The sequence below is a fragment of the Lipophrys pholis genome (assembly GCF_963383615.2).
Source record: "Lipophrys pholis genome assembly, chromosome: 5".
Lineage (NCBI taxonomy): Eukaryota > Metazoa > Chordata > Actinopteri > Blenniiformes > Blenniidae > Lipophrys > Lipophrys pholis.
In genome coordinates, this window is record NC_137628.1 from 25973587 (window position 1) to 25989658 (window position 16072).

At 41.8% G+C, this 16072-nt stretch overlaps 2 protein-coding genes across 2 annotated transcripts in view; both read right to left on the bottom strand.

Moving 5' to 3' along the window:
• The window catches only part of LOC308109395 (uncharacterized protein), a 35044-nt gene extending 30484 nt beyond the window's left edge, over nt 1-4560 (bottom strand). Inside the window, exon 1 of the mRNA XM_080462930.1 lies at nt 4124-4560. Coding sequence (XP_080319056.1) covers nt 4124-4222 — 99 coding nt within the window. The 5' untranslated portion in view covers nt 4223-4560. The remainder of the gene's footprint in view (nt 1-4123) is intronic.
• A 1922-nt stretch (nt 4561-6482) lies between these two features.
• Nucleotides 6483-11207, bottom strand: uchl1 (ubiquitin carboxyl-terminal esterase L1 (ubiquitin thiolesterase)). Its single transcript, XM_080462982.1, has 8 exons — nt 11095-11207; nt 10505-10633; nt 10040-10181; nt 9122-9207; nt 8745-8792; nt 8456-8525; nt 8326-8384; nt 6483-7417 (listed from the first exon to the last, which is right to left on the bottom strand). Exons 1-8 carry the CDS (start codon nt 11125-11127, stop codon nt 7334-7336), a joined length of 651 nt encoding a protein of 216 aa, XP_080319108.1. The 5' UTR covers nt 11128-11207; the 3' UTR covers nt 6483-7333.
• Nucleotides 11208-16072: the final 4865 nt, after the last annotated feature.

The following is a 16072-nucleotide window of genomic DNA, read 5'->3' on the forward strand; positions in this document are numbered from 1 at the left end:
CAACCATGTCTTTATCTCAAGGTAGAATCGTGCAAAGAAGATCCATGGACTTACACAAGGAAGACATGCAAAACTCCACATTTACCCAAAAGCAAACCTGTCAATTTTGCACAAGTTCTCGCCACACCACCGTGCCAAAAAACCTGATATTCTGGGAATTTTGACACATTCAGTCACATTTTACCTCCCTGTAGGGACCCCCCCCAGTTAACCTCTGACCTTGAGTGTGTAGGACTGGACATTTGAGTTGCTGGTATGCAAGCTGCAATGGGTTGCTGATGTGAAAAAGGGGGCAGCTAAGTGCAATCTCTCTTTATATAACAGATGAAAACATACTCGATGATACTTTTAGAGCACTGTTGCATTTCTTTGTTTATGTTGGGATTATTTAAAGTGACCGTGCGTCGCAGTGAAATTGATATGCGATTAATTGTGTGCCTCTGTCAAAAACGTCAGCCATGACTGGAGCATGAAGTGAAAACAAAGTCCGTGTCGACGTTGTTTCACATTCTTTTATTCAGCGTTGGATAAGGAAGTTTGGCGAGTCCCTGCCCTCACCCTTGCTGTCTCGTGCAGACACAGCTGGCCGTCTGAGACTATTGGATTTAATCTGCTGAGGACAGCTGTCACATCTGGCACACACGCACTCGCTTTACTCGCTCACACGCATTTGTCTTTTTTCACCCTGACTCCTGCTACGTCCTCCACGTCTGGGTCAGTGGTGGTTAACTGCCGTCACTGAAGTGTGTGTGTAGCTCCGACCTGTTCACTGTCCTATCCAACAGTTTAAAGCACCCTGGATCGAGTGCATCAGCTTTACGGCCGAATCCTGCCTTGTCTCGTCTATTAACAGGCGGAGAGGGTTTTTGTGTCTGTGCCAGCCTGGTTTCCTGCTCGGGTCATCCGGTGATATATAGCCTACTGCTCTACTGCCCCCTTGGAAACAGTGACACCTGAGAGCCCGTCCGTGTTATGTTCCCTTAGTGACCGGTGTCACACAAGCGAGGCGTGTTCGGGGAGTGTGCACGGCTGCGAGCTGTATCATGCATGGCCGATTGGCATACGTGAGTGTGCACACACTTTGCATACTTGACAAAAACCCACACGCGGGCATCCAACCCGGCGTCGTCCCCACCTGTGAGAGCATATAAATACACCTCTAGAAATAGGGTCAGTCTGACCTGCCTGAAAATAACGTGGAGAATTAGAAGGGCGGAAGAAGACAAAGTGAGAGGAACACCGAGCAAAGACGCAATGAGGGAGATTAAGATTAAAGGCCAGCGTTGACCTAGACTAAACTGTTTTCACTAGTGAAGTGCAGGCTTGTTCATTATGCCGAGTCAAAAGATGCCACGTATTCCACATCTTGACCCAGGTGTGAACAATGTAGTGGACTCTCGAGGTGAGATAGATAGATAGATAGATAGATAGATAGATAGATAGATAGATAGATAGATAGATAGATAGATAGATAGATAGATAGATAGATAGATAGATAGATAGATAGATAGATAGATAGATAGATAGATAGATAGATAGATAGATAGATAGATAGATAGATAGATAGATAGATAGATAGATAGATAGATAGATAGATAGATTTGATATCACAGGGGAAACAAATGGTTTTTGGTTAAATTAACTAGGAAATAAGTCAATGATGTCAAAAAACCTGATATGAGTTCTAGTAATTATTTTGTCTTCTGTAGTTTCTATGAATTTTGCACTGCACTAAACTTTCCCACCCACTTGATCCAGACGATAGTCACAGTGGGCTGACTCATATCGTAGCTAACAAAGGGAACGAAGCAGGATACACTGAAGAGGTGAACAGTCTGTCCTAGCCCCATATCTGTAGATCCAAATCAAAACTTAACCAATTTTAAACTTCCTGCACAGACTTTTGTGCTGTCCTTTTTTTTTCTGAATTAATATGCCACCATGGTTTTAAGAAACTATATCCAGGTAGAGATGTATTCTGAATCTGCTAGTTGTTTATATAAGCCTTCTTAATAACAAAAGAGCTCACAAGGATGATTTGTAAAGTTCCTACATTCAACTGCAGCAGCGTCCAGTGAAGGAATAAATGTGCCAGTCTGCAAAAATGTTATCAGGGCTTGTTATCATCAAAAAAATCCCTAAAAATGGGTCACTAGTCTTTAGAGAAAGAGATTTTTCATCAATGCCGGCTAAAAGTTTCTCACATTGTACGTTCAGAACACCAGTAATACTAGTCTTGTAACTTTCTATCCTGGTGATTATTATGTAACCTGACTGATCAGCCAAACACAGTCGGGCGTTTTGGCTCGATTAGAGATTAGTGACTGCATTGTTAAACTGCAGACGAGGTGTCTGGTTAATCTTGAATGGGATTTCAGTCTCGTCTGTGAGCACTAATTTAAGGCCCGAGTCCACAGGTGAGCAGTGGTTATCTTCATGCCATTCTGCAAGGTGTTTGTGTTCCGAGTGTACATGGTAAGTTCAGCTCCAGAAGTCAACGCGTCTTTCTGTCACCCCTCACTATCAGCCGGTCAAATATTGTCGAGAGACAAGAAAAACACACAGACACACATGGCGACAGCTGTGGGGATGAACCTGGGGTTCAGTCTTTCCCAGAGAAAATCCGACACATGCACGAGTGGAGATGGTAACCGGACCACCGATTTATTATGACTAATGACCTGCCAGCTGTGTCGCGATGTGTGTGCATGGCTTCTCTGTGGCTATTCTTACTTTCTAGCACAATTAATAGACTTGTTTGTAGGTTTATTAGGAGTTATAAATTAGTGGAGTTGTGAATACATGACTTATTGATGGATCGGCGTCCTGTCCATGGTGCACCTTGCCTTTTGCCTTCTGTAAGCGAGGATGGGCTCCAGGATGGACAGATAGATATTTGGAAGCCCTTCAGTCGAAATGCAAATAATTGTATTACCTCAAAGTACATTTTATCATTGGGAAACAAAATAAATGCTTTATTTTCCACTTCATCAACATACATGCATTTTATTCCTTGCATCTAATTGCTGTTACCTTCTGTGTATATGTATGTTTTTATGTCTCATTTTCCTTTTATATTGATATAAAGTAAGGTCAGACAGTGGTATAATGGTTAGCAATCCCACCTCACCTGAAGGCTGATGATCCTTCCTGCATGCAGTTTGCATGGTTTAATTGGTTTGCAGTTAATTGGTGAGTCTAGTTCTTGCAGAACTGAATGTGATTGTCTGTGTGAGGTCCCCTTTAATGGACTGGCAATATTTGCTGCTTCTGCTTGGTTAGCCAGAATGGATTCATGATGTAAAGTGTGCTATATAAATAAACCCGCGTTCCCTTGTGTTTGCAGTCTTATTTATCCATCCTTCCCTTCATCTCTCTATTTAGTTTGTTGGTCTTTAGCCAGTACAGTCAGTGGGAGCCCTGTGAAATCACAGCCATCCTGCAAGGTGTGATTCCAAAGCCAAATCTTTCAAATAAAGCTCAATTACAATTGTACGACAGGCATCCTCGGTGCCAGTGTGAGGATTGTGTTGGCATGTGGTTGGGCTAAAAGCGGGGACAGGATGAAAAATAACATAAAAATAGGTCATAACGCAGCTCCGCGGGCAAATCATGATTCACCACTCGGGCTTAAGCGGAGGGAGAGGCGTTTCGAGCCGGGCAGATGATGATGGTGGTCGGATGATAATCTCATCCGATGCGATCAACTGTTGGTACAGTGTGGCATCTCGTGCGTGAACGCTGGCCCGGTTTCATAACCATGGCAACCGGAATCCCCTCGCGCCTGAATAGAGGGGGCGTTCCTCCCCCGTCGGTCCAAACGCACACCGATCAAATTGTTTCTCTAACGTGGACCGTGAGGAGTCTCCTCCGGGCAAATTAGGTGGAAACTTTCTCACACACACACACACACACACACGGCTGAGGAGTCGTCTGTCCCGCACAGTAACCCGACACTGCATAGTCCGTCACCCCCAACAGGTGACGGTGCACCGGGGCTGCAGCTTGCAGGGATGTCTATATTTATATCCCCGGGCTCAGTGTGCAGCGGGGTGACCCGTTTTAGTCCCCGGGGGTGCAGAGGCAGCAGCGGGCCCCGGAGAGGCTCCGGACGGTCTCTTACCTCGATCCATTTCTGAGCCTCCAGGCAGGCCGGTTCGGGGCGGGGGTGGTGCTGCTCCGGCTTCCCCGGCTCCTCACGACATGCTGCGGGGCTCGCCATGTCCCGGCAAGCCGTATATGTGTATATATATGTATATAGATGCACCACCACAAACACAGCGGAAAGTGGGCCGGTGTTGATGCGGTGATGTGTGATGGAGCTCCCCTCTCAGACGTCCTCTGCCGCTCCGCTCCCGCTATCCTCCGTCCCGGTGTCTCGACCGTCCCGCGGCTCCGCGCTCAGTCCGGGAGGTGCGTGGTCCTCTCGTAGCCCGGCTCCGGCCGTCCCTCTGTAGCACAGAAATGGAGAAAGAACCCTCTTTCCCGGCGCTAAAAATACCAATTCTTGTTTGCCGGACTGAGTGAGGCTGACGCCGCTTGTCCTCCTCGGCCACCACTGAGCCGCCGGGGCCGCGCATTTCAGGAGGCGTGAACGCGCAGGCAGGAATCTTTGCGGGGGAGGTCGAGCGAGAGAGAAAGAGAGAGAGAGAGATGTCCTCTTGATTAGATTCAATGTCTGCATTAATCAGCTCCACTCATGGTTACTTCAGACCCCCAGGCGAGATATTCTTTAGGGGCCATCATTATGTTGCACAGAGCGGACAACAAAGAAATTAAACCATATAGGCACCAGGGATTTTTCTTCTGGCAGACACTGGGGGCCTCCCGTCAAGCAAAGTTTCCAAGGAGGTGCTCCCAATCCCCATTTGTGTTATTTGCGTAACGCCACACAACCCCTGAATGTCAATGGACCCATGGCATTGAGATAAAAAAAAGCTTTATTGTCCTTGCAAGAGATGCAATTGGCAGCAGTCTTTTGTAGCAGCTACAGTCAAGTAAGTATAGAAATCACAGAGTGACAATATAAAAGTGAGAGAAGTGCAAGTACTGTTACTGGTGAAGTATAGATAATATAAACTAAAGGAAATAATATACAACTTGGCACATGGCTGTAAATTGTAATATCTGAATATTTGAGTGATAACCATTCCTTAACTTTGCATGAATAGATCTGTGACAGCAGAATCCAGAGTTTTGTTTGGATTCTTTGGTTGCAGCAGAGCTATATTTGTACTCTGGAGCTGCCGTCACATTATGTCATCATATATTCCTGTTGCAGGAGCTCGGTGATTGATTGCGCATTTGCTTCAGCACCTGTCCAAGTCAAATACATCGGCTGACATGACTGACAAGGCCGTGCCGCTGGGCCAGAGATGGCTTGAGAGGATGTATGCAGTAAGACTGGGGGGGTCAACGGTTCATTAACTCTTAACGGAACTACTAACATGTTGAAAAGAGAGTGCAGGTCTGTGGTGGCTGGAAGCCGTCGTTTTTTCTGTGAATGGACGGTATATTAATCACACAAAGTTTACTAGTATTGAAATGTCAGCATTTTAGGCCAGTAAATAAACAGGCGTTCTACACAGGAAGCAAATACAAAGCAGTCCTGTAAACAAGTAACTAGATCGTTCTGGAAAATTCATGACCCACTTATCTGAAATGTTTAAAACTCAATTTAAATACTGTTGACGATTTAGTGCTTTAGTTGCCCCGATTGATGAATGTAAAGGGGTTAATCTTAAGTGTATGAATGCTCAACAGGAACCCAATGCAAGAAGTATTGACAGTCAAATAGTTTGTCCTTTTCAGTATCTGCATGTAAACATTGTTTTAGTAGGTTACTCTGGCTCCACGTCTCCAGACTGTCACATAAAGTAGTAGCACTCAAAATAAGCAAGTTTAAACTAGTTTCCTGTGGAAAACACCTTGGTGGTGAAAATAGATACAGCGGTCAAGTTTAAGATTTGTTTTGAAAGTAAATACAAAAATCAATACCTTACAATTAGTATCGTCTTTCACTCAGTGAACCAATAATTGAGTGACAGTGGTCAGAGAGTAATTAGGCCTTTCCTAGTTTTTCCAGCAGGAAATGGTCCAACACACACACAGCAGCCCAAAAGGAATAGGGACGTCTTTTTAAAAAAAAAAAAAAAAAAAAAAGCCAAGTTAACATGAACATATTCTAGAAGAACTTCAGCATGTACTTTGAGGACTATGGGAAATGTATTTAAACTTGCAATAATGGCCAACAACTTGAATAAAGCATTAAAACTGTTAAACAAAGATCAAACAATCAGTGGACACAAGGTGCTTACAAGCAGTTTGAAGTTGTTCAAAACCTGACTGAGGGATTCATGAGGCCTCATTTTATCTGCAGCTGTAAAAGTGGCTTCACATGACCCTGAAACTTAATATTTACCAGATTCAGTTGTTAAAGCAGCAATGTCATTGTGCAATACAAACCCACCAGGAGACACGTTCAGGTTAGATGGTCGCTTTATTGAATTCCCACAGCTGCATTACCGGCAGAACTACAGCAACACAGGATTTTAAAAGTGCAGAAAAGGGAGACAACTTGAACACGGCCTAGATCTACTAATCACCCTGCATTGCATGACAACCACAACATACAGTAGCACTTGTGTGGATGGCCCATTTGTTGAAAACACAATTGTGCACTCCAACATTTATGGGTAATATGCTGAAAAGTTGTTGATAACTACATTGTTCAGTTTCTCTACAGATCACTGAAAAATTCAGATGACAGAAACAGCAAAGTATGCCACTCAAAAGGTTACAGACATGCCCTGAACAATGGGTATTATGCCTACAGACAGATTTGGGCTTCTCTGAACAATGTTAGACCCTTACAAACTCAAACTACTAAGGCATTCAGAGAGAGAAAAAAAAAAAAAAGATTGCCTGAAACAACTTTGTCTCGTCTCATGCTTATTGGCACAAAAGGTATGTAAACATCAGTCTGGAGTTTGACAGACCAATGTTGCATACAAAAAACAAACGTGTGCAAAGAAGCAGTATTGAGACCCGACTTCATGTTTTACAGCTGAACAATAGCAGAAACCAGTTTGGAAAAGCGTGTAACGGTTAGTGTCTGCAGAACCAAAACTTTGGATTGTGTGAACATGTGCTGAAAAATGCTTTCTTCATGAGATGAGTGATGTGTGGAAACCATATGTGCTTTATAGTGCATAGTGTCTGCAGATGTATGTGTTCACAGGTCAGCCTCTGAGCCTGTTGATTGTGTTTGTCATGCGAGTGTTCCAGAACATTTTGGTTTACAATTTGCTTGATTTGGTGTCCTACTGGTCTTTTAAGTACGACAAAGAGCCACGGCTGAGAAGCGGACTTCATTCTGCTCCCTTTCCATGAACTCACGGCACACTTTGGCTGCATCCTGGACAGGAGTCAAGCAAAAAAACAAACAAAAAAACAGACTCAGGTTCACATGTAATGTATAAATTTAAGGCATTTTACAGTCAAAAATGTTATCCTACATCTTGTAGGTATTTATGTGGTTTTAAGTAAAAATCAGAACGCAGTCATTTCAGTTTCTTCACTAATGGAAGTGAGGCCCTCTTGTGGTAGTTTACTGCAACAACATACAATCCTGAGCCAAAGTAGTCCCACATAACCTCTAATCCAGGGAAGTGCATACAGGAAACTACACTAACAGTAGGCAGGGTCATTCAGAAGAGGGCTAGCATCACTGAAACAGTTTAATTTTGTTTTGCCCGAGTTGCTACACTGCATTTCTTTAGTTCTGTATACAGTATCCAGAGTCATCAGGTCATGTTCAGTGCAAACATGACTAAAGCCCAAATATTCAGGAACTTTAAAGTTCCGTCAAGTAACAATTCGAATGACTAATTCTCATTTCTAAAATGTCGATGACCCCTGATGTCCAGTACAAAACGGTTATGTGCACGGGCCAAATTACACAATATGTTTCACAGGTTATTAGACACCTCCAGTTTAATCAATTATGCTGCACACATGCAAAAGCAAACCGACTTTAGTTGCATTCACTGTGCTTAAACGTGAATGAGCCAAGATCAATTTCAAATAATGTGAAGTTATATTACTTGCACAGCTTCACTTCAATAAAGAGACACCATGCAGACATTTGAGCGTATGATCTTGCTCCATTTATCGATCGAATCAAGACAATCAGGATTGGCCACTTCCTTTCCCAGTTAGATGCAGAAAGTCATCACTGATAATGTAATTTTCAAAGCTAGAATCCAGCCACGGCCTCTTGAGTACATGTATGCTGGTTTAATGTTGAACAATAGTTTAAAATACCGAAACAAAGGAGTCATCTTTAGTAGCTCCATGGTTCACGGCTCCATTAATTTTTCCATCTGAAAATGAAAGACACCATTATGAATAGAGTGAAATTACCATGAAGCAACATACATGAGACAAGTCTTACCAAATTCAAAGAGCTGTCCATTTATATTGACAAAGGCAATAAAGTGGAAGTGGACCTGGTCAGCCTCTGGCTGGAAGAAAAAAAAAAAACAAATATTTCATACAACAAAGTAGGAACAAAACATTCACTTTAAAATAAATCCACAGTCTAATAATGTTTAACCCAGCCCAATGATTAAGAGTTCAGCACAGGATGCAATGATTTGCTCACAATTGTACAACTGATTTTCTGTGATGTGCATTGTTAGAATTAACCATCTGCAAGTGTTCATATGGTGCTTTAGTCTTACCCGACACTGTCCCTGCATTGCAACCTCATTGTGAGCTGCAAAAATGGCCTGAGGCACAAAACAAAGATTAAATATTAGTTTTTAAAACATACAGATGAAAATTTTATGAAATGATTTCAAAATATGATTTTGATGCTTTGTAATCTCTGAAGTCAAGTCAAACTGCCTTTCAGAAATATGGATTGAGCAGGTATGGCATTCACCAGCATTTAGAAATGTTTGCAAGTACAAAACTTTACACTACAGATTTCTGAACATTCCAGTTTGTTAAAATGAATATACATAAAACATTCCGATTTTATCATCTGTTGTGCCCTATTTCCACACACACTTAAAGTCATAATGACATCTCCAACCATGTGTATGTTAGTATTTACCTGGTTCTTCTCCAGATGTTTGGCACGGTCATCTGGAGACATGGCCGCAGTCTCATCTATAAATGTCTTGAGGGCAGACCCATCCTCTGGGGGGGAAAAAAATAAAAAATAAAAAAGTAAGTAATCAATCAGGTTAAACAATGTAATCCAGCCACACAAATAGTACTAATACATCTCAATCATTACACATGTTAACATTTAATTTACTCCGTCCTGGACAGGTTAAATGAGCCTTCTTGTTCACTTTAAAGAATCGAAACTCATATTTGTGCCTACAAAGAAGTATCCAATGTAGTGCTACTCAAGATTTTACCATTGTGGGCCAGTTCTTGCACCCAATAAGGTTATGTCACTGTTCACAGTAAGCTTCATGACATAATTCATGCGAGTAAACCCGAGTTAAATTGGCAGCACTCCATTCAATTTCAAAGCTAATGATGTTGTCAAGCAGTGTGGGATCATGGAAAGGGTGCAACTGAACATGCAAAAACTGAAAAATCTGATCAGGAATGAAATAGCAAGAGGTGCTGAACAGGTAAGGTAAGAAGTTGAAGAATTTGAATTCAATGCAAGGTATACAAGAAAATGTTTGGGAGTATATGAAAGACAGCCTATTCAGGGAAGTTATGGGGGGATTTTAAATAAAATTTTGAGCCATAACTTTTTCCAAGTATTGCATATAATTTGGAAATGTGACACACCAATCATTTCATATGTAGTCCATTTAAAGGCAGTAATAAATGAGACAGGTTGGCAGCAAGTAAAATTCTTCACCAAAATTAACATGATTTGAGAGAATTATCCAACTCACTAGTACTATCCAGCAGTGGTAGTATTTAATAGAATCATTAAACCTTATGAGTAAATGTTCTCCCAGCAGTGATTCCTGTAAGAGTGCTTTATGGAAGTAGCACTCACCAAAAGTGAGTTTGTCTTTATTGTTGGCCACAGCGTGCAGCAGAGCAATGGTGCCACAGGAATTGACCGCTGTCTGCTTCAGGAAATAAGCCTCGGGGCATCCTGCAATCTTGTCTGCCTGCTGGCCTCTGAAAGACTCATGCTACAAGACGACACAAAGAGCATTGGTTAGATTGAAGAGATTTGAAAGGAAAATGAACAAAAACATTATTAGTGTGCTTGGCCTGTGTAGAAATTAGTCACTAAAGTCAGGCAAATTCGTTAAAAAAAAAAAAAAAAAAAAAGCTGCTGTGAGAAGCGTCAAATGGATTCTGTATTCATAAATGAAAATACTTGGCACATTCAGACCCCCTCTCTGAATCATATGATCACCCCACCTCAGGCAACCCGTCTCCCACTGGCTCATCCCCACCCTCGGCCCCTCCCTTCCAGGAAGTAGTCGACACACGAAAGCCCGTCCAGTACCTGTTGAGTGAGGGGGAACAGCAGCATCATGGCACAGCATGGTTTGGGGACGGCGGAGAGTTGCTCGCCCTCCAGTCCGAGCACGTCTACGAAGCGCCAGCTTTCAGCCACACCCAGCTTGTTCATCATCTGGAACACAGAGTGAGGAGGCGGGTTGGTGTGGACGATTATCACGGTGTCTTGGTGAGGCTGCTCTGGGATGCTGCGTTGAAGCACGGCAGGCCACACCCTTCAACCCAGACACTGTGGGGCAGTGCCGGAAAGATGCTGCCGTCCATTCAAACCACAACGTGTTTGCCACTTAAGCTTTTTTTTTATTATTAAATTTGCCTTCTTTTAATATTCACATTCTAAGTACCTCTGCGCGTCCGGTGATAATGTGGCGTCACTTTTAACTGCTATCCACGCCAACTAGCTAACTTACCTGAAAAACCTAAATTTAAACCGTTATTGACACGACGCCATTACCCGGCGGTTAACGGTTGATACCCACCTTGTTCAGCATCTGAAATGACACAAAAACAGAGACACGAGGTCAGACTGTTGTCCAGGAAAGCGTTCAGACATGACTGAAGTATGAATTATCCCACCTCTGGGTTAATCTCCATCGGGGTCCACTCCATTTTTCGTATTTTATTTTATTTTTTGGCAGTGATGTCGGAGGTTCGTCAGGTTCCTGTCCGGTTCGGCAGCTGCTATCAGTAAAGAATAACTGAATGTACCCGGTTTTTATAACGCCGGGTCGTACCACTTATCTTGCAGACGCGGGGGTGGAAACCGACCACATAACAGTCGGCGTAACAATTTGACGGACTTTCTGGACATTATAAGTTACTCTTAAACATACATTTGAAGTCTTAGACATGAAGCAAACATATGACAGCTTGGAACGAAATGACACCTCATGATTACGAAACACACATATAGACACCGCTAACAACGAGATGATCGTGGGTTAATCATGTTCTTTCTAGAAGAGAGTGTGACGCATTTATCATTCATATTAACAAAGCCTCTGGTCAAACAGATGATGATCACAAAGTGTCAGGATTTTTTATACAATCTCTTTAATGCTGTGATCCTGGCACAATTATGAAGCATTATAAATAGTACTATCCCTTAAGGCTTCTGTTACCATGTGTATTTATTGGAAAGTAACCTGTTGCTCTCGAGTTTACGCACAGCAAATAATCATATAGACATGGGTCTGCAAATATGGTCCTGCAGGCCCAGTGTCCTGCATGTTTTAGATCTCCCTGTTGCAACTCATCTGATTGCAGGCAGGCTTTCTAAGGAGCTTGGTGATGACAGATCTAAGCCATGCAGGGCACTGGTGTCCACATTCACAACTGGAGACCTCATATCAGGTGTCCCTATTTGGTTGCATCTCTGACACCTCTCGCATTCCTTATAGAGAAAAACAAAGTTATCATGTGCTCTAACATTTTGGAATATTTTTCATTTATGTTGTTTAATTTGATCAGAAACAAAATATAATTCTGAGTGCAAACTTGTGTTTCATGCTGTTTCCACTCACACCTTATCAATGGTTCCCAGTAAAAACTCATATAGATGTCAAATGCTAACAATTACTTCAAATACTTGTCTTTAGGTAAATAATTCTGTTAGTTTGAGAAACATCAATTCTTCTCTCTTCAATGTAGTCCAGTGTCAAGATTCTCAAAGTGAATGAAAAGTGTATTTCACAAATCTCATGTGTCCAAATATGTGAGGTGCTGTTATAGCTGAGTGGCCTTGGAAGAATATGTCCTGTCTTGAAAATCCTTGCTACGCACTTGCAGCACCTGCTTGTTTATTTAAACTAACAAGGAAGAGTTGGCTGACCAATTTGTTTCTCCAGTTTTTTCCGTGCACGTTTGCTTATGTTGGCACTAACGTGTGGTTTAGTAAAGTCGTCTTTTGTGTACGTGTGTGGGTCTTTCCCATTTGTAATTTTGATTTCCCCCGTGTTTGTCTGGGTTTTCTGAAAACACTCAGGCTTATTTGAGCAATAATCAGACATGTGTGTTGGTTTATTTGCTTGTTAGCCCTGAGAACCTGTCCAGAGTGTGCCTGGCTTCTTGACCACAATCAGCTGGAATCAGTTCTGCTGCACGTGGCCTAATCTTGAATAAAGTGTGATAGGTGGTAGCTGAGGGCCTGCATGGTGGTGAAGTGGTTAACCCCTTCTGATCACAGCATCATTATCTCTGAATCTGGTCCAATTTGTGATCTTTCCTTGTGGAGTTGGCACAGTCTTCCTGAGCTTTAGTTTTCTCTGGGTAAGTATGTGATTTCTCTATGTTGGTCGTGTGTCATTTATCAAGGGTGTGTGATATATTTCCAATATATCGTCAGCTAGAATTGGTTACCCACTATGGTGATCCTGAATTAGATTAAACTGTGTAGAAAATTGATGTGGATGAAGGTGTGGCTGTGCTCGTTATCCCATCCACCAGATGGCACTATGACACATTTTGAATGCAGCCTTAACAGTGGTGTTGAATGTAACTCAAGATGTCACAATCATTGTATATTTACTTGTTCTTTTATTTTGCCCTGCATTTTCTAAATGTCGATGCATGTGAATGAAAGTGTCCATTGGTGTTGTGTATTGGTCTAAATGCCTATGTGTTGGCACTTTAGCATGTTTTATTTATAAAGGAGGGCTTAAGATGTTTAATCAGAAGTGGAGATGGACGACTCCAGGGGGATTGGTAGCTGCAGGCTGTGAATGGAAGGTAAAGAGAGATTGTGTGTGGGTTGATGGGTCCACATGTCAGACCAATATGGGGAGGTGCTGATGTATTCGGTATATTTGTCCACTCATTCGACTGTTTGAAAGGGTGTATCGGCAGACGGCTTTAAAAGTGGGCAACAACAGTCGGACACCGTTCTTCTGAAAATCCAGCAAAGGGAGGACAACAGAGAAGAACTTGTTGGTTTTCTTCAGTTCTTCAGATTGTTTGGGTTAAGAATTTTTCTTCTGTTCGCCCTCAACATCGCTCAAGCTATTTTTTATTTTTTTTTTCCCAATCGCAGAGACGCTTGACAAGCCTACATTTTAAATATCTGGTAAAAAGCACCATCTGCTTAATACTGGTCCTCAGAATGAGTGTGGGTCTCAGAAAATAAAGAAAACCGAACATCCAGCTCTGAGCAACAGGACTGGGGGAGTTGGAGAGATTCGTTCCACATCAACTTTTATCCAGGAGTTGATTTGTTGTCTCAATCTCAACAAGGAAAACAACTCAGACTTGTGAGACTTGAACGGCAGCATGCCCATTCCAGCACAATCAGTGGAGATGACCGGTGTGCCACCTTTACCAGCGGGATGGGGATGGAGCACAGCGGTGTATTTTTGTCTCTTCTCCTGGCTCGGGACTCTGTTGGCTCTGCTACTCTGGTTTCTACTTCAAGAATCGCATCACTACAGGAGCAGGAAGTGACTCTGATGTGTGAGACCTAAAATCCTCTGTGACATGGGACATATAGTAGATGAAAGTATATATATTGATATTTGATGAATGCATTGGCTCTCACACCTGGAGTACTGGGTTTATTCAAAAAAAGCTGCCGTATAAACAATCTGCATTTGTTTGTGTAAAAGTATAATACAGCTCCTAATGTGATCTGTAATGTGTCGATCGGTGTTGATCATGTGGCCTTCTTGGTGGTTTCAATTAAATCATGAAGTAAATCCCCCCCCCAAAAAAGGAAATATCAATTAATATATTTGCCATGTCAAGTAACAGAACTAAGTTTCCCAAGTGTGGGCGGGCCACCCCTGGAGGGTGGGCAGAGGCAAGCAGCAGCAGGAATTATCTGGTGGTCAGAGGGATGCCTTTTCCCACCAGGATTTTGATTCTCTTACACCATGAAAACCATTTCATGGACTGACTGAACTGTACCTCTACTCCTCAAACATCCTTTCTAGAACTTAATTATGATGTGTTGAATTTGCCGAGTTGTTGCAACAAAACAAACCTTATGTGCAGTGATAACGATTGTCGGGTAGTGATGGCAATTCTCAAGTCCGTGGCTAAAAGGCAGCTGTGCAACTGGAATAGAATATGGATAAGTCGGCTTTAGAAAGGAAATCCTGTTGCATGAATAAATGTTTGGAGTCTAAACTTGTCTGACTCACAATTTCTTAGCTTGAGTTGTGAAAAAGCTTTATTGTGCAGTGTGATACGTGTATATGTTTTCAAACTAATGGGATATTTTCACTCAAATGAAGAGGCAACATGCACGCACACACACACACACACACACACACACACACACACACACACACACACACACACACACACACACACACACACACACACACACACACACACACACACACACACACACACACACACACACACACACACACACTAACTGAATAAGGACACATTCTCCTTCTCTTTCCATGTGATTAGTCTCTGTTCAAATTGATGCCTTGCTCTCCATTCACTTGGTGATTTAATTCGCTGGCATGGCAGGAGAATTCTCAACATGCCAAAGCAGAAGAAAACAATGATAAGCTTCAGGGATTTGAATAAATGGGACACACCGATTCTAATGAAATCTATACATTTTTATGCTTACATAATGAGTGCAATTTGATTTGTTTGTGATAATATTTGCGATTTTTGGTAAATCCCTGTGTCTTCCATCTTTTCTCTCTTTTTCTACCGGGTGTTAAGAAAATGAACATCAAGAAATTGTTTTACTTTTGACAACAATTCAAGTGCCATTCAACACCAATAGTCACAACTGCATTTGTCTATTCACACATTCTCTATACCCACTTCCTCTAATTTAACAGCTCAATGAACCATTGACCCAACTAATGGCATTTCTAACTATACAAGAACTCACTCAGTTATACCAGTCAGCCCCATCCAATAGTGATGTAAATCTACTTTGTGCAAAATATTATCTATCTGTGCTGCTTATTCTGTTTTTATATTTAAATGATCTAATAATTGATTGTAATTGTTGTTAGCTGCTGGACATCTTGAATTTCCTCAATCAGAGTGATTTTTTTTTAATATGCTCACAATTGTAATTGATATTCAGACTTTTTGATCTGTATATTCACTGCCAATAAAATTTGAAAAATGTATACATTTTATCCAAGAAATGCAAGTATAATTCAAACAGGCACCCTGAATTGAATTGCTATAGATCACGCTTTAAAAAAAAAAATACTCTGTACAATTGGTCACATACTGTGTCCATATCAGTCATTCCATCTATCAATCTTCTGTGTGACTTCAGGTCAGGACGGTCACACATTGATAATTTCACAGCCTTTTCGAATTCTTCAACATCAGATTATTCATGTGCTCCTAAACTTGTATTCTCTGCTGTTCTTGTGTATGAGGATTATCAGGAGTATTATCTGCATACACATTTAAAAGCAATCTAATTCACATACAACTGAAATAAAGCAAGTTGTGAAAGATTATCACATAACCAGATGGAACACTCTCATAATTGATAAACTATGCAGTTGTTGAAAGAATGTTCTAAACAGCAGGTCAAATGTAGTTTACATTACATAAACGTCTGAAA

Coding starts and splice junctions, on each gene's coding strand:
- uchl1 (XM_080462982.1), bottom strand. CDS start 11,127: ATGGAGTGGACCCCGATGGAGATTAACCCAGAG. Junction 10,634..11,094: donor CGATGGAGATTAACCCAGAG/GTGGGATAATTC, acceptor TCTGTGTTCCAG/ATGATGAACAAGCTGGGTGT. Junction 8,385..8,455: donor TGGACAGCTCTTTGAATTTG/GTAAGACTTGTC, acceptor TTTCATTTTCAG/ATGGAAAAATTAATGGAGCC.